Source organism: Pongo abelii, chromosome 23 (genome assembly GCF_028885655.2).
Source record: "Pongo abelii isolate AG06213 chromosome 23, NHGRI_mPonAbe1-v2.0_pri, whole genome shotgun sequence".
NCBI classification, from domain to species: domain Eukaryota; kingdom Metazoa; phylum Chordata; class Mammalia; order Primates; family Hominidae; genus Pongo; species Pongo abelii.
The window spans coordinates 43,525,676-43,553,179 of NC_085929.1; the positions used below are offsets into that span (position 1 = coordinate 43,525,676).

The following is a 27,504-nucleotide window of genomic DNA, read 5'->3' on the forward strand; positions in this document are numbered from 1 at the left end:
AGAGGGCGACTCAGGGCATGAACATGATGGGGCAGATAATATGGGGACCACCCTGGAGTCCACCGTATCCTCTGACAGTCTTCTCACTCAACAGCCCAGCAATCCTATTAAGACCTATGTTCGATCATATGTCACCCCTCTAATCAAAACCTTCCAGCTCAACCACAGTAAAAGCTGACATCCTCCCATTTATCTCCAAGGCCCTACCCAACGTGGCCACCATTCTTCTCTGACTTCTGCTCCTCTCACTTTCCCAAGTGCCCCCTGGGTCCCTGCCATGCCAGGCTCTGCTGTTTTTTGGGCACACCAAGCACAGGCCCTCCTCGGGGCCTTTGCATGGGCTGTTCCCTCTCCTCTCCTGCAACTTCCTTCCCCCACATGCCTACATGGCTTGCCTCTTCACCTCCTTCAAGACTCTGCTCGCCTTCCCAGACCACCTTTTCTTAAAAAGCATCCCAGCCCACCCCACACTCCCTACGCCTCTTTTCCAACCTTTTCTACCATTGCACCTTATCGCCATCTGACATACTGTGTATAGTTGCTTCTTCTTCCCACAGCAGGATCTGAACCACATATGAGATGGGAAGAGGACTGTTTTGTTAGTGGCATGGAAGTGAGAGGGGTCAGCCCTCCAGACTACCAGTCTCTCCACTATAGATCCCACCGGCCTCAGCATTCAGCCCCATCACCCAATCTGCCAGCCCCAAAACCAACCTCCTCAGCATCTCCTGAGCACCTATTTGCCCCAATGCCAAGCCAAGGACAGACTTGGTCTCCGGCCCTCCAGGATCCTGTCTTCACTGGGAAGGCTGGATAGTGGGGAACCAGGAGTCCCCAGTAGGTAGGGCCCGGAATTCTTCTTGCAACCCCAAAGGAGGTCTAAGAGAGGCTGTTTCCGGGAAACTCGAAATGCAGCCACATGGGGCCAAGCTACCAGGTTGCTTTCTTCTGCCGTGGCTTCCTGATTCACCTGCCAGAACCTGGACCTTCTCCCAGGGCCAAAGCTCTTTCTCCAGCCCCTCCCGCCACTGCTCCCCAGGGGGTCTTACTCTGAGCCAGGAAAGGTGCTCGAGACAGAGGCCACCTTCCTTTCACCTGCTCCTGAGCATGGCCTCTTCTGAGAGGCCCTGGGGCTGTGTGACACCTCTATGGACATACTGGGAAAGCCAGCCGTCCCCCCACCCCTACCCAGGAGGCTGGGGCTACAGCAGCCGGGACTTCAGCTCTCTGGCTTTCTGGTTCCCTTCCCACCTGCCTTCCTGGTAGGACCCAGCGTGCTCTGGGACAGAGTCCACCTGGCATGGGACAGCAGGAGGCTGTTTCTGCCAAAACTGGGTGAAAGCGGTGTCCTCGGTATGGCTTCCCCAGCCAGAGGGGCTATGGTGGTCTCTGGCCTTGGTGGAGTCTCCAGAGTTTGAAAGACGTGGAAGTTTGGGGGCAAGGATGGAACCCAGAGAGAGGCAGGCAAACACACCACTCAGAAAAGGCAAAGTTTATTCCAGTGTTGACAGAGAGAGGGTGAGCCTTGCACAGCAATTCTAAAAACATGTCAATCTCCTTCACCTAAGAGGTAAGAACCGGCTGCAAGTCATGGGGTCACTAAACCGGCCGCAGTTACAGTAAGCAGGAGAGGTCACGGCTCAGGCCTTCTCAGACTTTCCCTGGGACACACGGCTCTCTGGGGGGGCCCGGCGAAACCACTCGGACCAGGAGCCATCATACACGGCCACATCAGGCTTGCCGCAGAGGTAGGCAGCCAAGGCCACATGGCAGGCGGTGACTCCCTTGCGGCACGTGGCAATGAGAGGCTGCGAGAGATCCACCTTCTTGGTCTGGAACAGAGCACGGAGCTCTTCGGGGCCCTTCTCGAAGCCATCCTCAGTCAGGAAGTCCATGAAAGGCATGTTGACGGCGCCACGGATATGGCCCGAGTCCAGTCCTGGGCAGGGCAGAGGACACAGGTTAGGGGATGTATGAGGGGTGGGGACTAATGGAGCCTGGAGGATTCCATCAGCTGTAGCTGGAAGGATAGATAGCTTTGCAAATAAAAATAACTTCTTTGCTCTGCTTGGAGCTCAATTTATTCCCAGCCCCACCTACTATCATTTCTCATGACTTAAGATGCCTGCAACTCCTCCCCTAACACCTGTCTTGAAGTAGAGATGCCCAAAAGCACACCTGCTTGAGAGGACAGCGGCATGAGTCTCAGCTCCACTAATCTTTACCTTGGGCAAATCATTTCACTTCTCTGAACCTCAGTTTTCTCATCTGTAAAATGGGCTCAGTGGTACATACGTATCTCACAGCCATGTTGAGAAGAGCAAATGGGACAACTTATTGCAAATGCTATGTGCTGAGAACACAGCGGGTGAAAGGTAGAGACATAGCAAGGCCCTCTGGGAGATTCCAGTCTAACAAGAAAGACAGATGCTAAACAGATAACCACATAACTAATCAGATATGTCACCCCATTTTACAGATGAATCCGCTGAGGCTTGGCAAAACAACACGGCTCACCTAAGGCCACACAGAAAGACGAAGGCAGACCCAGGATTACATCGGGGCCTCTGGTTTTCTGTTAAGCACACAGTTGCAGAAAGAGCAAGTGACCTGGTGTCAGACGTAAGGTCAAATCCCACTGGAGCAAGTTATGTCAGCTCTCTGAGCCTCAGTTTCTCCATAGGAAAAATGGAAATGAGAGTATCCACTGGGTATTGGCTGCTGTACGGAGCGGGTAGCACAAGGAAAGCGCTGGCTTTGGAGCCTGGCCCACCCACCCTGCCATGCTGCGCCCCCAGCCACTTCACCACCTACGGAGGGTGTAGGGGGAGAATAGGGACAGTGTGGGCCTTTTTGGTCCCCTCTAAGAACTTGGATGGAAGCAGAGTGGAGGGACTAGGCTGGCTCTAGGGTCCTTTCTGGAACTGTCTCAGTACCCAGTGAGGGCCCTCGGCCAAATCTGACTTCAGAAGAGCCAGGAATTGGGGCAAAGGGGAAGGCCATGGCCAGAGCTGGTGCCACCCACAGGGTGAGGCCACAGGCCAATCTCACACATGCCCCAGGCCACTCCTGTCTTCCTCGAGCAGCCCACACCCTGGCAGGGGTGGGGGCTCTATGGTTGGCCCCACTCCCAGTGCCCAACCTGCACTTTGGCCTGACACACACATATCTCCATCTCTTTGAGCCCTCCTTGCTCCCCAAATCCCCACCCCCATTCAACCTGGATTATGGGACAGGGCAGGAACAGGGTGGCAGGAGTGGGAGGGGAAGGATCTGACTAGTGTGGCCAAGGCACATACTGGGGTTGGGTACAGCCAAGCAGGCCCTGAACCTCCGAGCCTCAGTCTCCCTCCTGCAGAACGGGGACAAAACCCCACCTAGGTCGGATGCGGTGGCTCACGCCTGTAGTCCCAGCACTTTGGGAGGCCAAGGTGGGTGGATCACGAGGTCAGTTCAAGACCAGCCTGGTCAACATGGTGAAACCCCGTCTCTACTAAAGATATAAAAAATTAGCCAGGTATGGTGGCATGCACCTGTAATCCCAGCTACTCGGGAGGCTGAGGGAGGAGAAACGCTTGAACCTGTGAGGCGGAGGTTGTAGTGAGCCGAGATCACCCCATTGCACTGCAGCCTAGGCAGCAAGAGTGAGACTCCGTCTCAAAAAAAAAAAAAAAAAAAAAGTAAACCTCACCCACCGGACAGGTGTGTGGGGAAGTCTAACTACTGCAGCTAAAAGCACCCAGTGACCCTGGCAGGCACACGATTCGGTACATCATCACACCAGCTATGTCCCGATCCTTTCACCCTGGGGCCAAAGAGGATTCCAAAATCTATTAGTACAAGTCGAGTTTGATTGGCAGTGGTGTTTACAATCAACTGTCACCAGTTACAAATTTCTTTCTTCCTTCGCCACTCCCACTGCTTCATTTGAATAGCCTGAAAATCAAGTAGAAAGGCCAGGCATGGTGGCTCATATCTGTAATCCCAGCACTTTGGGAGGCCCAGATGGAAGGATTGCTTGAGCCCAGGAGTTGGGTAACATAGCAAGGCCCCATATCTATAGAAAAAAAAAAAATGAGCCAGGCGTGGTGGCATGCACCTGTAGTCCCAGCTACTTGAGAGGCTGAGGTAGGAGGATCACTTGAGCCCAGGAGGCTGCAGTGAGCTGTGATCATGCCACTCCAGCCTGGGTGATAGAGCAAGACTCTATCTCAAAAATATAATAATAATGAATTAAAAAAGAAAGTTTGATTGCATATAACGTATAAAATTACAGCAATTTCTTCCTGTTGTGTTTCACCTGCTTTGCCTGGAAACTTGAATCTAAGATGTGTGCCCACCCTACCAACGAGGAACAGTGGATCAGCTGGCATCGAGGGCATTCTTTCCCAAGAAACCCAGCTTTAAAATGTTTCCATAGTGGGCTGGATTGAAGTGCATTTGAAAGCACAACGGGTTGAATCCTGTTTTGTTTTGTTGTCCCCATCCCTGATGACACAGCCCTACTGTGTTCTTCTGATTACATAAAGGGCACCCCTTCTGAGTAAAGATGAAGTCAGGGAGTTTCTGTAGAGCGGGCCTCCCGCACTGGGCCAGCTGGACGGGGTGAAGCGAGGGGAGCTCAGGGCCTGTCTGGGGCATTTAAATGAACTGTGGGAAGGGCTGAGATGAACCTGGGCCAGAGAACTTTCAAGAACAGCCAGTTTGGCTGGACGCAGTGGCTCACGCCTGTAATCCCAGTACTTTGGGAGGCCGAGGTAGGCGGATCACGAAGTCAGGAGATCGAGACCATCCTGGCTAACACGGTGAAACCCCGTCTCTACTAAAAATGCAAAAAAAAAAAAAAATTTAGCCAGGTGTGGTGGTGGGCCTGTAGTCCCAGCTACTCGGGAGGCTGAGGCAGGAGAATGGCGTGAACCCGGAAGGCGGAGCTTAAAGTGAGCCAAGATCGCACCACTACACTCCAGCCTGGGTGACAGAGTGAGACTCCGTCACAAAAAAAAAAAAAAAAAAAAGAATAGCCAGTTGGTGGAAAGGCACATTGGGCCATAAAGCAGAGGCTCCCATGTTTCTCTTCCCAAGTCTAGCTGAAGGGTTCTGGCTCTCCCTGCCCCCAGCAGGCATGCCCCCATTCCCATAACCTGCAGCACCAGGCACTTGACAGCAGGTGCTCTCAAGAACTTTATCCTCCTCAATCCTCACAAAGCAGGGGAGATTATTCTCTCAGCATTGCTGGGGAACCCAGGCTCAGAGAGGTGAAGTCACTTGCCTCAGGACACACAGCAAAGGTAAGTGAAGTCTGATTCGTCTGCCCCCAATGCCTGTGTTCTTTGACCACCCTGAGCCTCCCTGGAAAAGGAGACCGAGGCTGGGGATTGGATGAGATGACCTCTCGTGCTCAACTACTTGAGTTAACATCCCTCAGGCCACTGGTAGGTGTGGATTTTTAAGGCCAAGAAAAGCTGTCTGGCCCTTTCTCCTTTCACTAAGGAATCCAGAGCAGGCAGCCCCAGAAGGCAACCCCTTAACCCTGGCCAGGAAGAGGCAGCCCCACACCTTCCCTCCTCCCTCAGCCAAGCTCCCAGCCCTGGGAGGGAGAGATAGGTAGAGTGGATTTTCAGTCCCATACAGCAGCCCGGGAGCCACACCATGGAGCCATGACCTTTCCCTCAGCCTCTGGGTTTGCTTACAGCTCACCCCACCCACAGCAGTAGCCTTGGGAAACAGCCCCAACTTGAAGCCTGCCGACCTGGGGTCAAGTCCCAGCCACTTTGCCTTAACAGAGAAGCCCTTTCCTTGTCCCCACCCACAAAGTGGGACCCAGCCTACCTAACCCTGCCCGCCTCCCCTTGCAGAGCTGCTGTAGGTGTCCAGAAGAGACTATTATAAAAAGGGTTCTGTAAATAAAAGTGCTCATTAGGGGGTTGATACCCTCCTCCCTTCTTCACCCTCACTCCCTCCAAGAAGGGAGGCAAAGAAAATTAAGTCGATAAAGAAACTGGGCTGGATAAACTCCTACTCTGCCTCTCTCACTTCCTCCAGCCCGCTTCTCAGGTGAGCAGCGCTCCTTTCATGAAGAACAGTCAGCGGTGAATGCACTAGCCTGAGGCTACGCATCAGCATCACACCTGGATGGAACCTCAGGTCTGGCTGACTCCAGGACTAAGGGCTTGTGGAGGCACAAAACTACATCCAAAGAGGAAGGCGCTTGCCTTCTCACTTCCTGAGAAGGAAGTGGCCACCAGATATCTAAGCTCTGCATCCCACTCCATTTGGGGTCATTCCTTCCAGAGATGACCAGGGCCAATGCCTGACCCCCAGGCCTGCCACCCCCATGCCCCTGTCATCTGGACCGCTGAACCTACGGGTGCCTCCCTGATCCCACACCAAGCTGGGAACCATAAACTTGGCAGAGCCTCATGTGCCTTTGTGTCCCCAAAATATCTTGTATGGGAGGCCAGCAAAGCCTTTTGGAGGAGGGGGTTGGGGCGGGAAGTGCCACACCCTCCAGGATTTGTATCGTTCCTTACCCTTCTCCAAATCCCTTTCCAGCCACTGCTACTTTTTTTTTTTTTTTTTTTTTTTTTGAGACGGAGTCTTGCTCTGTTGCCCAGGCTGGAGTGCAGTGGTGCGATCTTGGCTCACCGCAACCTCCACCTCCTGGGTTCAAGCGATTCTCCTGCCTCAGCCTCCCAAGTAGCTAGGATTACAGGCGTGCACCACCACGCCTGGCTAATTTTTTAAAATTATTTTTAGTAGAGACGGGGTTTCACCATGTTGGTCAGGCTGGTCTCGAACTCCCGACCTCGTGATCCGCCCCCCCCTCGGTCTCCCAAGGTGCTGGGATTACAGGCGTGAGCCACCACGCCCGGCCGCCACTGCTACATTTAAACAAATGCATACTCCTGTGGGTAGGGCTGGCATGACTCTTCTCATTTTATGATAAGGAAACCCAGAGAGGCCAAGCAACTGGACTGAGGTCACCCCAAGGAGGAGTGGCTGAACTGAAATGAGAATCCATGTTCCCTGGTGCTCCTGAGGGAAACTGAAGGAGGTGTGAACAGGATTACAGAGGAGGAACTTCAGCATCCCGGGCCTTCAGGAGGCATTACCCACTGCAGGCCATTCTCCTCCTCTGAGCCTCATCTGTAAAATGGGTGAGGACATTGGAACTGGCACCTGCAAGCTGTCCCTTCCACTTATTTCTTAGGTTGCTTCAGGGCAGGCTGGGAAGCAGCAAGAGAACCAATTCCACTGATCCTCCCCCATGACAGCTTAAATCCCAAGGAGAAGAGGCATCTTGAACCAAGGCCAGGAGAGGGCTGCAGGCGTTCCCAGCCAGGATTCTCTGGGAGGTGCCAAATGAACTTGAATCTTCAACTCCAGACCTTCAGAGAGCAAGCAGGCAAGAAAAATATGGGGCCTAGAAAAAGCTGCGCTGGAAAGGGCAGAGACCCTGCTGTCCTGGCTCTGTCACTAACTAGCTATGCGGTCTTGGCCCCTGCCTCTGTGCACCTCAGTCTCCCCTCTGTCAGATGAGGTCACCGTTCAGGCCCTCCAGCTCTAAGAGTGTGCAAAACAGTTTTCCCAGCATTCTCTCTGTGGGAGGTACAGACAGGAAGAGATGTTTTTCAACAAGTCAGGCAAAATGTTGCACACGAGTTAGATTCTGTAGAGAAGGAGCTCTGACTGAGGAAAGAGCCACCAAGGAGGTGCCCAGAGACAAGAGAGGGCCCTGCTCCTGGAGATGGCCAGGCAGGGACTGGAGGGCACTCAGCAGGAGTGATGGCAGCGAGACTCCAGTCCTGCCTCTAGAAAAGGGAAGACCTCCGAGGTTCTCTCTGGTTAGGAGGTTCTAGAACTCAGCATTTCCTCTTCTGAGGCTCCCCCCAGCCCTCAAGCAGTATCCAATCCACCTGGGCTTCCCTACCACAGGAGGGGAACTTCTGAGTCGCCTTCCTGGGGCAACCAGCAGAGGGGACTCCCTCCTGGCCCTGGGAAGTAGGGGTAGGGCAGCATGGGGTGCGTGCTGGTTTATACAGGTGCCTGGTTTGAAACAAGGCAGCATTGGATTCGAATCCTGGCTTCCACCACTTAATGTCCTGGCATCTCAGTCCCCCTACCCCCTGCTGCCAAAACAGGGGCATTGAGCCTTGTTCGCTGAGATAATGCAGTGCCAAGTGTCTGGCATGAAATGGCAGCTGCTGTTACAGCTCTGCGACAGGCTGCAGCTGCCTGGAAAGGTTATGGAACAGACGGCCTTTGCAAACAGCAGTCAGGGGCCCCAGGAGAGCTAGATTTGGGGAGAGGGGGATCCTGGGGGGAGGGACACTGTTGATGTCTATAAAGGTTTCTGCGGGACGAGAGAGGCCTGGAGAAGCTGGGTGTGTCCATGGGAGGTTTCTGTACAGCAATGCAAACGCTGGCTCAGGGGCATGACACCCTCAGGTATATCCTAGTACATGTGGGGCAGCTGGTGCCTGGGAGTGGAGGCGGTGGACATGTCACCAGTGACTTCGGCTGATGTCACTCCACACAGAGGCTAGGTGGCTTCTTAGCACATGGCTATGAGGACACATTCTCGGGTCCTTGTGGATCCAAGCTGAAAAAGCCTTTAGGTTTGTCTCCACCTTCTGGTTTTATCGATGGAAAGACTGAGGCCTACCTGGGAGGATTGAAGGCATGGGACGGACCCTGGAGAGGGTCCCAGTCATCCTTACTCTCTATCCTTCCATGGGGCAATACTCCCCAGGGACCACCCAGCACTGGGACACCTACCTACTGCATCCGGCTCCGGCTCGGTGCCCAGGAACCGCCCTTGAGACCGTGAATCCACCAGCTGGAACCTCTTAGATTCAAGGTTCTCCAGCACCTGCTCGTAGGTCTTGAGCAGGGAGCGGTCCAGTGTGGCTTTGAAGACGGCCGGTTCTGGGCGTGAGGGCTCGGATGTCACCGGGTGGCCCTCCTTCAGCCAGTTCCGGAAGCCACCATTGAGCACTGATACGGTGCGGTGGCCAAACACACGGAACATCCACCAGACCCGGGGAGCATAGAAGCTGCCCAGGTGGTCACCATCATACACCACCACGTGCGTGTGGTTGCTGATGCCCAGGCGGCCCACATACTCGGCGAAGCCAGCCTCGCTGGGCAGCATCATCTCGTAGGGCGACGCCGTGTCCCGGCACTCTTCTATGTCAAAGAAAGAGGCGCCGGGTACGTGGCGCTCGAGGTACTCCTTGCGGGCCTCTCGGGTGCCTGGTGAGTACCAGGACGCGTCCAGCACCCGCAGGCCCGGCCCCAGCTTGCCAGTCCTGATGGACTCCGCCAGCCACTTGGTGGAGACCAGCGCCCGGTAGAGCACCTGATGAACCATGGCTTCAGCTCTGCGTGTCACCTGGCACGGGTGGGAACCAGGAAAGAGAGACAGGCGTGAGGAAGGAAGTCGGTGTGTTCAGTAGGGTGAGGCCTGGGAGAAGCTCTTTCTCCCTCCGCACTCCCCCGGGTTCCTTGTTTACAGCAAGCCAGCGGTGCTGGGGCGTGCAGCGGGATAAGTTTGCAGATTCCCTCTGGAAAGCCGGCCCCGCCCCTCCCAGCCGGCCCGGGGGCCCAGCGCAGAAGCGGGTGGGGCAAGAGTTTCCAAGGACTCCAGATAGGGGCGCTTCCTGGGGCGGGGATCTGGCTCCTAGAAGTTACAGTACTCGATCCCGCCGGGAAAGAGCAATGAAAGCATGCCCGGGATGGGGGGCGATGGCATCTTGGGCTTAGAATCCCCTTTCCTTCCAAGGCAGAGGGGGTGGGCGTACGGCGAGGAAGCTCCGCGGGCCGCGCACACGCTATCGCCTGTGGCCTCCCCAGGCAGCCCGAGCTCGCCCGTCTCCAGAGTGCCCGAGTCCGGCCCGCAGCTCGCTGCCCTCTGCCCTAGGTGGTTCAGGGGTTCCCGGGGCACCCCGTCCCACTCTCGCAACGCTATCCTTCCCCGGACAGCAGGTGGCCCGGCCGGCGGCCCAGGCGCCCGGCCGCCGCCCCCGCCCCGCACTCACTCGCCCCGGACGCCGCGCTGGCGCTCGCCCCGGCCCGCTGGAGAAGTTGGCCAGTTCAAACCCCCGGCCTCAGCTCCCCAGGCGGCGCGCACCATCGCGCCACCGCCAGAGGGGGAACCCTGCGCCGCCCGCCGCCATCCCGCGCCTCCCCCGCGCCGCCGCTTCGCGCCCGGCACCCGCCAACCTCGCGCGCGGGGCATCAGGGACCCGCGGGGGTCTGAGGGGGGACGCCGGGTGGCGCGGGGGCCGCGCGGGCCCGGGCTGGGCGGAGCGGGCGTACCCCCACTGCCCGGCTGGTGGAAGGCGCGGGCAGCAGCGGCTCCGAGTGGCCGCGGCAGTGGGCTGTGCCGGAGTCTCCTCCCTTTGGCCCGCTGCAGGTTGGTGGCGGGAGGAGGGGACAGCTGCGGGCGCGGGGAGGGGGCGCCGCGCCGCGGGGGCCATGGCGGAGCCACGAAGCCGGGAGTCCGAGACCCGGGTAACTGCCGCGGCGTGGCGGCTTGCCTTTCTGGAGGGGGAGGGAGTGGCTCTTTGGGGGTGCGCGGCGCGGGGCTCCCGCGCGGGACCTGGGCGGAAGAGGGGGCTTAGTCTAGGAGAGAAGGCGCGCCGCTACGTTGGCACTAAGGGTGACTGTCCGCTTGGGGCGGCCTGCCGGGTGGGGTCGTGGCGAGTGGCGGGTGGGGAGCCTTGGGTGGAAGTGGGTGACCTGGTGCCACCAAAGAAGGCGGGAGAGAGAGAGGAGGACAGGGAGACGAGACCCCGCTGACCCAGAGGCCCCAGGAAGAGACACTAGCCAATAACTTGTTAGTGAGTGAAAGGAACTAACATTGTCAAGGCCTGCTTGGTGTGGCACTTTGCTGGGTACTCCCGTGGTGTAACTTAGTTCCCACAATAACCCTGAGGAGTAGGCCAGAAACTTACTAAGACAGGAGAGAGCGGCAGAGCGAGTTGCTGGAGGACACACCCAGAGTTGAGGCCGGGCCTGATCCCTGGTCTGAAGCCCACGTGGTAACAGCTGCCTTTGTTTACCTGGCTCTTCCCTGAAGCCTCACGCTTTTTTAAAAATTGCCTGTTTTTAACTTAGCCCGTTTAATCATAAGTTGATGTAATTCAATTTTTAATAATAGCTGTGTTTAACAACCAGTTGGCAAAATTCCTGAAAAGCTCACCATGGGCTCTTGCAAACTGGGGGATGCCATTGCCCCTCCCTAGCTTTTGCAGAGGCTAGCCTGGAAGCTTTCCCTGTTCCCCAACCCCGAGCTTTGGTTTTGTTTTGTTTTTTGAGACAGGCTGTGGTTCTGTGGCCCAGACTGGAGTGCAGTGGCGCCATCTCAGCTCACCGCAACCTCCGCCTCCCAGGCTCAAGCCATCCTCCCACCTTAGCCTCCCGAGTAGGTGGGACCACAGGCATGTGCCACCATTCCCGGCTAATTTTTAAATTTTTGGTAGAGATGGGGTTTCGCCATGCTGTCCAGGCTGGTCTTGAACTCCTGGGCTCAAGTGATCTGCCCATCTCAGCCTTCCAAAGTGCTGAGATTACAGGCATGAGCCACCATCCCTGGCCTCATCCCCCTTTTAAAAAAAAGGTTTTGTTCTAAAATGCTCACAGCAATCCTCAAAGCCTAGTGTCTGGTGGTTGGGGGAGGGGGTGGGCAGGAGGGACCAGGCTGGGGAGGTCCTAGAGGAGCGCCCAAGCTCTGCTCCTCAGGGGGTACCCTGGATCCAGCCTGTGGCTCACGCTTGCCTCAGTGCAGCTGTGTACCCTTCTGACATGAGCCTGAGGCGGTTATGTCCTGGGGTCCTCCACTCCCAGGGCACCCCTACCTACAGTGATCCCAGCTCCTGAATCACACAGGCACCTGGTTTCTACCTCTCCCTGACACCCACAGCCTGCCGTCACACCCTCCTTTATGGCCCACAGACCTTTGTGAGAAGTGCCAATCAAGCAGGCAGACTGGGGCAGGGTGACCTCAGATCTCTGAAGTCCCACCAAGCCCTGAAATTCTAAGATTTTAGATTTGCTGCTGTCAGTTCCAGGGCCACCAATGAGAGTAATGAAATAAATAATGCAATATTATTATTATTATTATTTTGAGATGGAGTCTCACTCTGTTGCCCAGGCTGGAGTGCAGTGGCATGATCTCGGCTCACTGCAACCTCTGCCTCCCAGGTTCAAGTGATTCTCCTGCCTCAGCCTCCCGGGTAGCTGGGACTACAGGCTCATGCCACCACGCCCAGCCAATTTTTGTATTTTTAGTAGAGATGAGGTTTCACCATGTTGGTCAGGCTGGTCTCGAACTCCTGACCTCATTATCTGCCTGCCTTGGCCTCCCAAAGTGCTGGGATTACAGATGTGAGCCACTGCGCCCGACCTAAACCGTTTTTAATGATTATTAAAACCAGCCAGATGTGGTGGTTGCCCCTCAACATTTATTGTTTAACCTTGGCTCTAAGAGGTGGGGGTGGGAAGCTCCATTATAAGGAACAGAAACCACCCAGAGACCCTACACACCCACCATCACACAACCAGTTAAGCAATGGAGTGGGGTTTACATTGATTTTGGGAGCTCTCTGGCTCCCAAACCAGGGCTCTTTCTACGGTAAATGGATGATTGGGTGAGGGAAACAAGGATCCTCAAGAATGGGGGACAGTGTTGGGGGGTGCACAGGGGCTGCTGTGGTTCCCACAATAGGGTTCCTCAGGAAGGAACCTGCAGCATCTGCCAGCACAGCGCCCCCTAGCTGTGCTGTAACGCAGATAATGGGGATCGCCCCTTAGCCAAACACCCCTTGGCAGCCTCCCTACCCTAAAGACCGTGCTGAGGCTTCCTGGGCCCCTGGAAAAGTCAGATTAGTCTGGACTTCCTCCTACTCCAGGAAGCCTTCCCACCTCTTCTGCTGCCACCCCAGGCAAAAATAGGGGCCCTCTGTGCTCAACACTGAATTCTAAACTGTCCTCAATTTGACTGTCTCTTGCCTGCAGCCTGACTTTTCCCCCCAGGGCTTGGCAAAGGCAAGAGTGCCTCGGTGTCCGGCACAAGGCCTGACCGCGTGGGTGAAGTAGGTCCCTAAAAGCCAGCTGCGGCGAGACTGTGGTGGTGGGTACAGGATGTCACCCTAGAACTCATTAGGCCCTGGTCATCATGGCACCTGGGGCAGGGGAAGTCCAGCCTGAGGGGTCAAATTCTGGCTGCAAATCCTGAGGCTGCCTCCTGTGACCACGGGCAAGGCACTTACTCTTCTAATTGCCAGTGGCCTCATTCATAAAGCAGGCATCCTAATACCTGCCCAAGGCTGCGGTGCTGAGCATGTGACCTGGCCCGCAGAGGCACTCGGTCCACAGATGTTGTTCTCTACCTGCCCCCTTCATTTCGCTGGCAGGATTGCATGCAATGGGTGTCAAGGTTGGGCCTCACACGGGATAAGTGAGAGCTGACCTGCAGCCCATACTCCACGCAGCCAGCCATGGGCCCTGGTGGGGGCTCAGCCTCTGCCTGGCAGAAGGGGCCCTCTCACCTTCACAACGGTGGCTTCCCAGCACAAAGGGCATAAAGTGTTTGGGGAGTCTACACCCAGGAAGGCTGTGGGCTGGCCTGGCAAGCTGGTGCACTATCTCTGATATGCAGGAAAGATGGAGAGGAGAGGGAGGGAGGTGCGAAGTCACTGTTGCTGCTGCTAGAAGGGCCAGAGAGAGCCCAGGCTGGACAGGCAAAACCTGGCCTCGCCAGACTCCCAGAGCCTGCACAGAGTGTGTGGCTGAGAAGTCCGGATTCTGGTGCCAGACCGACTGCCTAGTGAGAAGCCTGGCACCACCGGGTCAGGTTAGTGCACTTTTTCTTGTTTGTTTTTTGTTTTTGAGACAGAGTTTCGCTCTTGTCCCCCAGGCTGGATTGCAATGGCACGATCTCGGGTCACTGCAACCTCCGCCTCCTGGGTTCAAGCAGTTCTCCTGCCTCAGCCTCCCGAGTAGCTGGGATTACAGGTGCCCGCCACTAAGCCCGGCTAATTTTTTGTATTTTTAGTAGAGACAGGGTTTCACCATGTTGGCCAGGCTGGTCTCAAACTCCTGACCTCAGGTGATCCACCCGCCTCGGCCTTCCAAAGTGCTGGGATTACAGGCTTGAGCCACCACACCAGGCCAGGTTAGTGCACTTCTGTGAGCCTGAGTGTCCTCCTTGAAACGGTGACAATAATATACCAAGCCTCTTAAGATCACTCATTCAACACATACTGGAGAGTCTACTGTGTCAGGCATTGTTCTAGGATATTGTTAGGATTCAGTGGTACCCAGCAAGGACTCAGTAAATTCCAGCTACTGTTCCTATTAGGTCGCCAATATAAATGCTTGATAAGTGAATGAATGACTTCCATCTGGGACTTGGTTGCAAATAAAGCCGAGCTGCATCTTAGGGAGGGGTGAAGACTTTGTCCCTGTTTGTGCCTTGAAGCCAGCAGGGCCTTGCCCTAGGATACCTCCAGCCACCTTCCTGCCCAGCAAGTGGAGGTGAGGGGCGCGGCCTGGGGCTCTCCAGGAGGTCATGGTCATTGGGTCACTTGGAGCTTGTGTTTATATGAGGCCTGGCAGAGGGAGGCCCCTGGCCACCCACCTTTGTGCCCAGGTTCACCACCGCTGGTTTCTGCGTTCCCTGGACTCTGCCCTGCACGGGCCCCACCTCCCCCTCCGGCCCTCACCCATGATCCAGCCCCAGCCCCAGCCCCAACACCGGCCTCTCCCTGCTTCCCTCCTGACATCCTCCCTGTCGCCCAGGCCCGCAGCCCGAGTGTCGCCGCCATGGCTTTGCCACAGCTCTTCCGCGCGCTGGTGTCAGCGCAATGGGTGGCCGAGGCGCTGCGGGCCCCGCGCGCTGGGCAGCCCCTGCAGCTGCTGGACGCCTCCTGGTACTTGCCGAAGCTGGGGCGCGACGCGCGACGCGAGTTCGAGGAGCGCCACATCCCGGGCGCCGCCTTCTTCGACATCGACCAGTGCAGCGACCGCACCTCGCCCTACGACCACATGCTGCCCAGCGCCCAGCATTTCGCGGAGTACGCAGGCCGCCTGGGCGTGGGCGCGGCCACCCACGTCGTGATCTACGACGCCAGCGACCAGGGCCTCTACTCCGCCCCGCGCGTCTGGTGGATGTTCCGAGCCTTCGGCCACCGCTCCGTGTCACTGCTTGACGGCGGCCTCTGCCACTGGCTGCGCCAGAACCTCCCGCTCAGCTCCGGCAAGAGCCAAACTGCTCCCGCCGAGTTCCGCGCTCAGCTCGACCCGGCCTTCATCAAGACCTACGAGGACATCAAGGAGAACCTGGAATCCCGGCGCTTCCAGGTGGTGGACTCCCGAGCCTCTGGCAGGTTCCGCGGCACCGACCCCGAGCCCCGAGACGGTAACGCGGGGGAAGGGGGCAGGAGGTCGTCGGGGGCGCTGCCTCTACGCCCTGAGCAGTGCCCTGGACTTGACCTTCCTTTTATTTTTGTAATTTATCTTGCTTTCATTTCCTTTCCTTTTTTCTTTCTTTTCCTTTTTTCTTCCCTTTCCTTCCCTTCTTTCCCCTTTTTCCCTTCCGTTGCCTTCTTTTCACAGGATCTCGCAGTACCACCCAGGCTGGAGTGCGGTGGCACAATCATGGCTCACTGCAGCCTCAGCCTCCTGGGCTCAGGTGACCCTCCCCCGTCAGCCTGACCTTGCCTTTAAAGGCCACTGCATGAGGTGGGGAAGGAGATTGGACTTCCACTTGCCCCGGTGACTTTGTTTGTTAAGCAGAGCAATAATACTGGCCCTTCCCCTCCTGTGCTTTGGGCAGTGACTCTCCCTAGCTCATTGGGAGCCCTGGTTCCCAAACGGCTCTCACTCCAACACTAGAGGTGTGGGGGGTCACTGTGGAATGTTGGGGGGCAGGCCCCAGTATGAGAGAAAAACCCAGAGGGATGGTCCTGATCAGGGCTACCCATGCCCCTGAGGATGGTGGAATGAAGGCAGAGTCGGGGGCGCATAAAAGGAAAGTGTTTCCTAGGGGCCAAAGCTTGGAGAACTGAGGGTAGAAGGGGGATTAAACAGAAGTGGGTAGGGCAGAGCCTTCTGCCTCTGGGCTGGATTTCCTCAGGCAAGAAGCCCGTGGGTAAGCTCTGTATAATGCGAGGAGGGGTCCCCACAAAGCAGGCTGGTCAGTGGTCACACTGGTGTGAGTCTTTCAAACATCCGGTGTAAGTAGATACTGTCATCGCACAGAGGAGGAAATGGAGCCCTGCCCAAGGTCTCAAGAAACAACCCAGCCGGGATTCAGACTCGGCAGCCTGCGCACTTAACAGCCATGAGCAACCAGGAACTCCCCAGTCCTTTCTCTTGTGCCTTCAAGAGTGCAAGAAACTGACCACCGCCCCTAGGGAGCTCCCTGAAGAGCATTCCCATGGCTACAGATTGGTTTGGAGCCGCTTGGGCTCACCGTGGGCCAGCATTGTTTTGGATGGCTTGAGGGCAAGGACTGTCCCTGCTCTTAATGGTCCTGAAGATTAGCTCAGTACCTGGCACAGAGTCGACGTTCCAGAGAGGTTTGGTGAATACAGAAGGTCCCTGTCGCATGGAATCCCGCAAAGCAATGTTGATGTTACCGGAACCATAGGAAACCGCTGATATCCAACCATTTTTGAACCTACACAGGTGTCAGTTTCATGTGGTTCAGCCTAATGAGAGCACCACCTTCATCCTGTTGGGTTCTCCATCTCAGCCCCAGGGGGATGAGCAACACAGGGGAGCTAGCTGGTGGTGCCAGACTGGGGTTCAGATCCCTGCCACATTTACATGGGCTTCGTGACACACGACGGGTCGTCTAATCTCTGAATCGCAGCTTCTGCCTGTGTAGAATGGGAGCAGTAACACAGAGCATAAAGGCATGGTAGGGGCAAGGAGAGCAAGTGTGTAAAGCACTCAGCTCCGGGTTTTCATGCACAAGTGTGCCGCACACTTGTGCCTGACACTTATTTCAGTTGCACTAGCTCATCTATAGAATGGGAGGTGATACACGCCTAGCAGGCTTGTTGTCAAAACAAACTAAGCTCAGTGCAGCTGGATCAGTGATGAATATCACTGTTGTCATCATTCCCACTCCACAGCCTGAGGCCTGGTCAAGTGCTCCTGTGATGTGCCACACCAGTCCAGCAGGCAGGGGAAACATGCCTTGCTTGGTGGGGTTCAAGGTGTAGGGATGGCCCTCCCTTTACAGTCACCACCCTGGGTTGAGAGTTTGTTCTTCTTCCTTGCTCTGGGCTGGTCTCTATGTGATATCTGACCAAGCCCGGTTTCTGTGTCTGTTAAGTGGGATGCATGACCCATTCCAGCCTCTCCACAGACTCGGGAGTGCTATCTCTATGCCAGGGTCTGATACTAGATACCGATACATGGGTCAGCAGCTCCCGTGGGAGTGTCACTCCACTGTGGAGGGAAACCAAGGCAGAAGCTAGACAAGAGTCTGAATGGCTCAGATTTGAATCATTAGGTTTTGAGGGGGAGTTTTGTTTGTTTTTGTTGTTGTTATTGTTGTTTTGAGACGGAGTTTCGCTCTTGTTGCCCAGGCTGCAGTGCAGTGGTGCGATCTCAGCTCACCACAACCTCCACCTCCTGGGTTCAAGTGATTCTCCTGCCTTAGCCTCCGGAGTAGCTGGGATTACAGGCATGTGCCACCATGCCTGGCTAATGTTTGTATTATTAGTAGAGATGGGATTTCTCCATGTTGGTCAGGCTGGTCTCGAACTCCCAACCTCAGGTAATCTGCCCCCCCTCAGCCTCCCAAAGTACTGGGATTACAGGCATGAGCCACCGTGTCTGGCCCAAGCATTAGTTGTGAAGGTTTATTTTGTTGCAAATCCCAGTCCTGCATGAAAATGGGAATGTTAGTAACCCCTGCCTCGAGGTGGGGCAGTGAAAACAAAAAACACCCTGGGAGTCTGCAGAGGTGTGGGCCTTTCCCATCCCATTCTTTCTGCTACAATCAAAATGATCTTTTAAAAATGGAAATCTAGGTTGGACAGGTTAACTCCTACCTATAATCCTCACACTTTGGAAGGCTGAGGTGGGAGGATCCCTTGAGCCCAGGAGTTCAAGACCATCCTGGATGTGATGGCAAGCCCCTTCTCAATAAAAAAAAAAAAAGTAACAGTAAAAAAGTAAACACAGAAGCCTGAGTTCCCCCTGCAGTCAGGTCAAAGCCCCCAAGTCTTACTCCAGGCCTGCTAAGGCGTTCCCATCCCCTTCGGCTTCCCCTTTGGGCCTCTGGCTCCTCACTGTCTGGGCTTTGAGACAATGACCTTTAACCCCTCCAAGCAACAGATGGTTCCCTCGCCTCTCAGATTCCCTCTGCCAGGGATGCTCTAGGCCTCCATCCACCTAGACCCCTTTATGTGACTGAATCCTACTCATCCTTCCGGGCATTCTCAGAGAAACTTCCTCCACCCACTGAGCCCCCAGCCAGTGTGGCGTGATGGTGGGAAGCATACACTTGCCTGGGTTTACTCCTCCCTGTCCTCTGCTAGCTTGCACAAGCTCGTCTTTGTACTTCATTCTCTTCATCTGTACAAAAGAGAAGATAATCATTTCTTTCCCAGAGAATTTTGGGATGGATTAAAGGAGAAACTATAGCTGACCATCTCTAAACAGTGCCTGGCACAAAGTAAGCATTCAGTAACATCAGCTATTGGCCAGGCAAGGTGGCCTACTCCTATATTCCCAGCACTTTGGGAGGCCGAGGCAGAAGGATTGCTTGAGGCCAGGAACTCAAGACCATCCTGAGCCACATAGTGAGACCCCATGTCTATAAAAACCAAATTAGGCCAGGCTCAGCGGTTCATGCCTGTAATCCCAGCACTTTGAGAGGCCAAGGCAGATGGATCACCTGAGGTCAGGAGTTCGAGACCACCCTGGCCAACATGGTGAAACCCCGTCTCTACTAAAAATACATAAATTAGCCAGGTGTGGTGGGTGCCTGTAATCCCAGCTACTCGGGAGGCTGAGGCAGGAGAATCACTTGAACCCAGGAGGTGGAGGTTGCAGTGAGCCAAGATCATGCCACTGCACTCCAGCCTGGATGACAAGAGCAAAACTCCATCTCAAAAAAAAAAAAAAAAAGAAAATTAGCTGTGCATGGTGGCATGTGCCTCTAGTAGTCCCAGCCCCTCGGGGGGAAGCTGAGGCAGGAGGATTGCTTGAGCCCAGGAGGTTGAGGCTTCAGTGAGCCATGATCATGCCACTGCACTTCAGCCTGGGCAACAAAATGAGACCCTGTCTCAGTAATAATAATATCAGCTATTGCTATTACTGGCATTATTTTTTTTTTTTACATGCCCCAGGCCACCCAGTAGGGCATTTTTGGAACACCCATTATGCTTGTAATTATTCAGTTGCCTGTCTGCCCTGCCAGATTAAAACTCCTTGCCTGCAGGTACTGCATGTTCTAGCTAAGCAGGGGTCTTGTTTATTGCTTTGCTGTCCCTAGGGTGCATAGTCAGGAGACCTTGGGGCCCAGTTCTTAGGTTCAAAGTTCAGTCAGCAATTTGCTAGATGCATTAGCCTTAGGTGGTACTTAACCTCGGCATCACCGTGTATAAAATGGGGGCTCCTCTAAACAGTGCTCAAGTTTTATGGTTGTGAGAATTAAATGAGATGGTGGATATAAAGGATTTAGCACCATGCTTGCATGGGATGCTCTCAATATCTCGAGCGCCACAAATACGAGGTACCATTCATAGCATCCTTCTATTTGTCCCCTCCTCCCTGCTCCCCTGCTGTAGGCATTGAACCTGGCCACATCCCGGGTACCGTGAACATCCCCTTCACAGACTTCCTGACCCAGGAGGGGCTGGAGAAGAGCCCTGAGGAGATCCGCCATCTGTTCCAGGAGAAGAAAGTGGACCTGTCTAAGCCACTGGTGGCCACATGTGGCTCTGGCGTCACGGCCTGCCACGTGGCACTAGGGGCCTACCTCTGCGGCAAGCCCGACGTGCCCATCTACGATGGCTCCTGGGTGGAGTGGTACATGCGCGCCCGGCCAGAGGATGTCATCTCAGAGGGCCGGGGGAAGACTTACTGAGGCTGGGCAGGACACAGGCGAGCTCGGGTGATGCCGGCCACCAGTAATGCCTGGCCTGGTAGCTCTGTCTCTGCTTTCACCAAGAGAGTGTTTCTTCGCTCAACTCAGGTGGCATTTGGGGTGACATCTCAAAGGCCAGGAACTCCATTGACTTGTTGGCTGCCAGTAGGGGCGGGAGGAAAGGCGGAGGCGGGCCCTGGAGGAGGGAGGCCACAACTCCGAGCTGCCCACCTGGTGCTGAGCTGGGACCCCACCTCCTTTCTGTTTTATTTTTGAGGAAATAAAATAACCAAGTGCTAAATCTTTGTAGCTCTGGGGCTGCCTCGGTTTTCTAAGGAGCCAGGGGTTCTGTCATGCCCAGCAAAGGTCACTCTGGGGAGCCTGAGGGTCTTGGAGATCCTGTCTCTGCCTTCCAAGCAGTGCTGGGGCCCCAGAGCTCCCCACTTCTGTGACCGGGCTAGCCCCTAGCAAGCTGTCCCTCATCCCATAATCCTGCGTGTTCTCCCTTCTGGCATCTGGGCTATTTAAGGTGAATTTTCCTGTGACATGTCTGTGGTCCCACCCAAAGCTACTCTCCCACCACCTGCCCTTCTAGCAGGTAAATAGTACATCTCTTTTCCAGAAGATGGGTCCAGAGCTTAACAGGAGCCTATGCCATGCCAAGGAGGAATGTCCCAGCCCAGCTGGGATGTTCTAGGGAAGTGCTGAGCTGGGCTGAATTGGAGGAGAACCTGGCTGTAAACTCTGGAAGCTCACACTTGGGGGCTGGTCTCTGGAATTCCCGGAGTGGGTGGACCCAGGGAGTTTGATTCTTTCTGCTCAAGGAGAACATCTCTCCCATTTCCCAAGGATAGGGGCTCCATCCTCCTTGCCCAGGATTTATCCTTTGTGCAGAGGTGGACGTAGGTGTCTGAGAAGGCCCCAAACTCCCCCCTGCCCATCACGACCTGGATCACCCCTCCCCATCTTTCCAACCCCCAGGCACCATCTCAGCAGCGCAGGGGCAGTGTCCCGCCAGGCGGTACTGGGGAAAGCTGGAAGTTATCTTATTGACCCTTCCTTTGGAAACAAGACCAGAGAGGGGCAGTGACTTACCAAGGTCACACTGTGAATTTATGAAGAGCCAGGGCCAAATCCAGATTCCTTGACTCAGTTTACTCCTCTTTTCACCTGACTGTATCCCCTCAACTTCCCCCTGATGCTGAGTCATTTCCCAAGTCCGCAGGGATGGGAGAAATCGACACAGCATAGAATCTTGGTTTTCCAAGTAAGAGCTCTAAAGTAACTCCCAACCTCTCAGAGCCTCAGTTTCCTCCCTTACAACATGGGAATCGTGTACTTCTGAAGAAGAGAACTCAGATGAGAGCCTTTCCAAGAGTTCACTGCAGACTCCCCGTTTTCCGCACTTGGGGTTCTCAGCCTCAGCGCTGCTGACATTTACACTGAATGATTCCTTGTCATGGGGGCCGTCCTGTGTGTTGGGGGATGCTTGGCCGCGTTTCTGGCCTCTGCCCACTAGATGCCAGTAACACTGCCCAGTTATGACAACCGAAAGTCTCCAGATGTGGCCAGATGTCCCCTGGGGGGCAAAAATCACCCCCAGTTAATAACCACTGCTCTAGGGGCAAATAACACAATTGACCACTGCAGTCAGGAACAGTGTAGACAGGGAACCCCAACATGGAGGGGCTCCCCGACTCCCCGTCATAAGCACCTTCTCCCAGAAGTGGAAGTGAAGCAGTTTAGACACTCCCCCCTTTCTGACCAGTCTCAGACAAGCTTTATTTTGCCTTCCTAGAATGGGTCTGCCCCTTTGAGGAGACAAGTTTGTCTGCAAACTTGTGAGGTTCTGATCCAGCTTCCAGTCCCAGCCACTCCACACAAGGCTGCCTGACCTTGGACATGCTGCCCAGCCGCTGCGGGCTTCCGTTTCTTTTTTTTTTTTACCCCCACCCCAAGATAGAGTTTGCTCTGTTGCCCAGGCTGGAGTGCAATGGCACGATCTCAGCTCCCTGAAACCTCTACCTCCCTGGTTCAAGCGATTCTCCTACCTCAGCCTCCCGAGTAGCTGGGATTACAGGCACTCACCACCACGCCTGGCTAATTTTTGTGTCTTTGGTAGAGACAGGGTCTCATCATGTTGCCCAGGCTGGTCTCACTCCTGACCTCGTGATCCGCCCGCCTCGGCCTCCCTAAGTGTCGGAATTACAGGCATGAGCCGCAGAGCCCAGACCCGTTTCTTCACCTTTAAAATGGGCACAATAGTACCTTCCTGGCCGGCACGGTGGCTCACGCCTGTAACCTCAACACTTTGGGAGGCATAGGTGGGAGGATCACTTGAACTCAGGAGTTCAAGACCAGCCTGGACAACATAGTGAGACCTCATCTGTATGCAAAAATAAGAAAAAAGATGAGCTGGGCAGAGTGGCATGTGCCTGTAGTCACAGCTACTTGGGAGGCTGAGGTGGGAAGATCGCTTGAGCCCAGGAGGTCAAGGCTGCAATGAGCTGTGATTACACCACTGCACTCCAGGCTGGGAGACAGAGCAAGATCGTATCTCAAAAGAAAAAAAAAAAAGAGTACCTTCCTGAGCAGTATGAGGATTACATGAGATAATCCATAGAAACTGTTTTGCTTGGTGCAGAGTAAACACCAAGTGTTTCCTCCCATTAGTTTTAAAGGAGTTTTACTTATTCAGCATGTTAAGTGCCTTCTGTGCTTCTGGCATTGGAGGAGAGAGAGTGACAAATAGAATTGTGTCCCAGCCCTCTCAAAGCTTCCAAACTAGGGAGAAGCTAGTCTTTTAGAGTACATTTCTAGAGAGAAGGGGGTGCTATGAAATGATCTATTTCACAACAGACTAATTTTACAGGTGGGAAAACAAACTCAGAGAGGTTCAGTGATTTGCCTCAGGGCACACAGCTAGTTTGCTGGAGGAACCTAACTGGAGTTAGAATTCTCCAGGGGAGGAGTTTCTCCAGCGGATCTTGCCTGCCATGGTTTTCCAGATTCCAGGATCAAGGTGAGAACAGAAACGCGTGAGAAGCTCAGGGAAGATGGCCACGTGTTTCTCAGCTCCACAGGGAAACCTTGAGCAGTGGAATTTAATCAATGGGTTTGGGTTAGGCACCCTTCCGCTACCCTAGTCCAACCTGCAGCAAGGAAACCAAGGCTGATCCCAGCCCGGGCTTTTTTCTCCTGGGAAGGTCCTCCTTGGGTCTGGACAGGCTCGGAAGTGACCTGCCTAGAGGTGGGCGATCTGGCTGCACCTTTCTAGGACTACAGAGCTTCAGTTTAACTTTGCAGGAGTTTGTTAGGAATGAACTAGACACACACCCTCCCCCCAGCTCCGTCCTGCCTCCTGCAAGCCTGAACTCTTAGAATAATTAACCACTCACTGCAGGATCCTGGCCTCTGCCAGGGCCCGCCGCACCCACCCTGTGTGTTCGAGGCAGGAACTTGCAACACTGAGCAACAAGAATGATGAAATTTTTATCCACTTGGCAAATATTTGCTCAGCGCCCCCTCTGTGTCAGGAACAGTTGGAAATGCGTTTCCCAACCTTGCCTAACCAGCTGCCCTGGAATGTTTTCCACTTCCTGGGTCATCGCCTCCAGAGATCAAAGCCCCCATCCACACAGTGGGCTGAGTATGGATCCATGCAGTGATCTGGTCCTGGTGCTGTGGAATCAGCTTTGCACCAGGCCCCGGAAGGTCTGCGTTCCAGAGCCTTCCTGTTGGGGCCTCAGTCTTCTCATCTGAAAAACGGGAGCAAAATCAGTTCTGCCATGCCCAGTGTGGGTGTGATGTCACATCAGGTAAGGCTCAAAATGAAGTCAGATGTCACACCTACTGGAATAACCTCAGCTATATAAGCACAGTGGAGCTTTATTATCCTTAACTCATAGAGGATGAATCATTTGGGGGAAGATGAAATGTTGAAATATTCAGGTTAACGGAAAGTGTTATTTTAAGCACCTAAATTTTTTACCTATTAACCTAGTAGGGGTGGAACGTGGTAGGCTGATCTTGCCTGCACTTCCGGGGGCTTTGTTTGATCCCTTGATTGCACAGCGATACCTGCAGGCGCTCCTTGCCCCTCAACTGTCAGGATGTTGAGGTCTTCAGGTCCTCGATACCGAATCCTAGCTGACTGCCCTTCTGGTTTCCTGTCTGTGTTCTCTGGAGTCTCCCTCGGCCTGCTTCGAGGTGGGCCCACTCTCTAGATAATGCCACCATTTGGATGGTTTCAACGACTGTGCTGAGCCAGTGACTCTGGAGTCAGGGCCTCCCGCAACTCGATTCCTCCTGAACTCAGATCCCTGAGTCGTGGCCTCCCAGGCCCCAACCCTGCTCCTCCACCTGTGTCCCCTGTCTCAGCGTGCACGGTCACCACCTGTGGGTCACCCAGGCCCAGACCTGGCAGCAAGTGATCTGAGACTCTGTCCCACTTACCCACAGCCGGTCAGACCTCCACCTCTACTCCCATTGCCTTTGTCCAGGTCCCCCACTCAGCCCACACCCAACACTCAGCCTGTCTCCTCCATTCATTCCAGGGTACTTCCTAGGGACAAGCCCTGTGGCAGGATCTGGGGGCATGGAGGATAAAGACCAGCCCTGAGAAGGGGCATTCGCCCCATGGGGAGGGACAGACATGGATCCTGGCAACAGTGTGGCGAGGAGTATCTGAGAAGTGGAAACACAGAGAACCGCCATGGGTTGGGGTGCTGGTTCTGGGTCTGAGAGGCACCTCCGCACCCGCGCATAGTCCCTTTTATGAATTCCCTGGACTGTGCCCTCTTGCTCCAGGGAGAGCTGCAGCAGGGGACGGTGCAAAGAGCAGCCTCCGGAGCACCCTGACCTCCAACTCCCTGGCCGTGAGTGTGGGCAGAGGGGCCTGGATTTCCTCATCTGTGACGTGGCAATAATCCACTTTATAGGATTGCTATGAGGATGAAGTGATTTGATTCATACATAGCACTGACAGCAGAAGCTGACCTCATAAGCACCAAATCTACGGGCTTGTTTGTTTGTTTGTTGTTTGTTTTAAGATGGAGTCTCACTCTGTCACCCAGGCTGAAGTGCGACGACAAGATCTCGGCTCACTGCAACCTCCACCTCCCAGTTTCAAGCGATTCTTGTGCCTCAGCCTTTGGAGTAGCTGGGATTATGTGTGCACCACCACACCTGGCTGATTTTTGTATTTTTAGTAGAGACGGGGTTTCACCATGTTGGTCAGGCTGGTCTCGAACTCCTGACCTCAAGTGATCTGCCTGCCTTGGCCTCTCAAAGTGCTGGGATTACAGGCCTGAGCCACTGTGCCCGACCACCATGTTGTATTGTTACAGTTACTGCTCTCCTGTCCTGCACCTGCCCCGCCTGCCTCCCTTGGCTGGGCTGTAAACCCTTGAGGGGTAACGTATCTTGTTCATGTTTCTTGTCCTGGTACCAGCACAGCAACTGACATGAACGGGGGTTTTGGGGCTCAAAAAGCGTTGCCCTAAAATACGGCGTTCTGACATGAAGCAGCCACAAGGTCTATCTGACCTCCCTGCCTCCTTGTCTGAATCCTCTGTCTCTCTCAAAGTGCAGGATGACGCTGTTCTCTGAAGTTTCTTTATCTACCTAGAAACAGGACCTGCCAAAGGAGAACACAATTACCTTCCCTGGAATATCATTAGCTAGAGGTTAAAACTCATATCCCAGAGGATATGAGACTGAACATTAAACACCACACCTACAGCCCAGATAAACTTCATCCCAAACCATTATCTGCTCTCTTTCCCTTTCAATGTCCAAAGAAATTATTAATTATCATCTGGACACTGGACTCATTCATTTCCCCCCTAAAAACCATTGACTGTCCTTCAAATTGCCACGTGTCCCCCATCTCTCCTTCCCCCGTGAAGAAGGGCGCATGCACCTGTACCCCACTGGGTTATCGGGTAACTTCTGTGATTCCCTCATGCTCTGCATGTTGAAATAAATTTTGCCTTTTCTCCAATTAATCTTCCTTTTGTCTGTTGATTTTCACCGAGCCTTCACGAGGAGAAAGGGAAGCTTTCCCTTTGTCTCTGCAGGGGCCAATGAATGTTTAACATTACACAAGTACACTGTCAGGGCTGAGAGACACGTTAATAACCCCTCCTGTTTACTGTTTCCATGTGCCAGAGAGGATGCTAAGTGCTTTGCCTCCATTTACTCTAACCATTCGGAGAAACAAGTGTTATTATCCTCCATAAGTCAGGTGATTGAGGTCAGGAGTTTGTGACAGCCTGGCCAACATGGTGAAACCCCGTCTCTACTAAAAATACAAAACATTAGCTGGACGTGGTGGTGGGTGCCTGTAATCCCAGCTATTTGGGAGGCTGAGGCAGGAGAATCACTTGAACCCCGGAGGCAGAGGTTGCAGTGAGCTGAGATCGCACCACTGCACTCCAGCCTGAGCAACTTTGCCTCAAAAAAAAAAAAAAAAAAAAAAAGTCAGGTGACTTGCCCAAGATGACAGGAGAGGTTAGATCTGGGACTGGGCTCTGAATCCTGGACAGAATGACCACAAGGCTTTTGTCCACCACAACATAGAATTGGGGAGGGGATCACAGAAGAGGGGGCAGGCTTCTCACTGCATGGGGAGGTGTCATACGCCCCTTAAAACACATAGGCGTGTATGCACATGCGCACAAACACATGCACGTTCACGCCTTTGTACACAAGTGAGGAACAGGGCAACCAAAGGCTAATTTATTTGTCTGGCTAGCTGTGTGCTCTTTGATATGTTTCTCCAGGACTTTTTTTTTTTTTTTTTTTTTTGAGACGGAGTCTAGCTCTGTCACCAGGTTGGAGTGCAGTGGTGCAATCTCGGCTCACTGCAACCTCCACCTCCCGGGTTCAAGTGATTCTTCTGCATCAGCCTGCCGAGTAGCTGGGACTACAGGCACCTGCAACCACGCCCAGCTAATTTTTGTATTTTCAGTAGAGATGGGGTTTCACCATGTGGGCCAGGATGGTCTCGATCTCTTGACCTTGTGATCCGCCCACCTCAGCCTCCCAAAGTGCTGGGATTACAGGTGTAAGCCACCACGCCTGGCTTCTCCAGAACTTCTTTTTTTTTTTTTGATGCTGCCTGATTGACTTCAAAGTAAAAGCAAGGACAGGTATGGTGGCTCATGCTTGTAATCACAACACCTTGGGAGTCCCAGGCAGGAGGATCGCTTGAGGCCAGGAATTTGAGATCAGCCTGGGCAACAAGTGAAGACCCTATCTCTTCAAAAATATAAATTAGCTGGGCATGGTGGTGCACACCTGCAGTCCAAGCTACTCAGGAGGCTGAAGCAGGAGGATCACTTGAGCCCAGGAGAAGTTCAAGGCTGCAGTGAGCCATGACTGCA

At 54.3% G+C, this 27,504-nt stretch overlaps 2 protein-coding genes across 5 annotated transcripts; one reads left to right on the top strand and one right to left on the bottom strand.

The window, feature by feature from the left end:
* Window positions 1–1,477: 1,477 nt before the first annotated feature.
* TST (thiosulfate sulfurtransferase) lies at window positions 1,478–10,191 on the bottom strand. Its single transcript, XM_002831081.5, has 3 exons — window positions 10,041–10,191; window positions 8,779–9,394; window positions 1,478–1,939 (listed from the first exon to the last, which is right to left on the bottom strand). Exons 2-3 carry the CDS (start codon window positions 9,371–9,373, stop codon window positions 1,641–1,643), a joined length of 894 nt encoding a protein of 297 aa, XP_002831127.3. The 5' UTR covers window positions 9,374–9,394; window positions 10,041–10,191; the 3' UTR covers window positions 1,478–1,640.
* A 67-nt stretch (window positions 10,192–10,258) lies between these two features.
* On the top strand, window positions 10,259–20,417 carry MPST (mercaptopyruvate sulfurtransferase). 4 transcript variants are annotated; one of them, XM_054543376.2, is made up of 4 exons: window positions 10,427–10,515; window positions 14,806–15,424; window positions 16,795–16,800; window positions 17,614–17,681. In XM_054543376.2, the coding sequence occupies exons 1-4, from the start codon at window positions 10,480–10,482 to the stop codon at window positions 17,664–17,666; spliced, it is 714 nt and encodes a 237-aa protein (XP_054399351.2). In that variant the 5' UTR covers window positions 10,427–10,479; the 3' UTR covers window positions 17,667–17,681. The 4 variants fall into 4 exon arrangements, with proteins under 4 accessions (XP_024095557.3, XP_002831123.3, XP_054399351.2 ...); XM_009234326.3 differs by lacking the exons at window positions 16,795–16,800; window positions 17,614–17,681 and adding exons at window positions 14,366–14,541; window positions 19,818–20,417 and having other exon boundaries at window positions 10,436–10,515; XM_024239789.3 differs by lacking the exons at window positions 10,427–10,515; window positions 16,795–16,800; window positions 17,614–17,681 and adding exons at window positions 10,259–10,417; window positions 19,818–20,417.
* Window positions 20,418–27,504: the final 7,087 nt, after the last annotated feature.

Coding starts and splice junctions, on each gene's coding strand:
- TST (XM_002831081.5), bottom strand. CDS start 9,373: ATGGTTCATCAGGTGCTCTACCGGGCGCTGGTCTCCACCAAGTGGCTG. Junction 1,940..8,778: donor GCCGGAGCCGGATGCAGTAG/GTAGGTGTCCCA, acceptor TGCCCTGCCCAG/GACTGGACTCGGGCCATATC.
- MPST (XM_002831077.4), top strand. CDS start 10,480: ATGGCGGAGCCACGAAGCCGGGAGTCCGAGACCCGG. Junction 10,516..14,805: donor GCCGGGAGTCCGAGACCCGG/GTAACTGCCGCG, acceptor CCTGTCGCCCAG/GCCCGCAGCCCGAGTGTCGC. Junction 15,425..19,817: donor CGACCCCGAGCCCCGAGACG/GTAACGCGGGGG, acceptor CCCCTGCTGTAG/GCATTGAACCTGGCCACATC.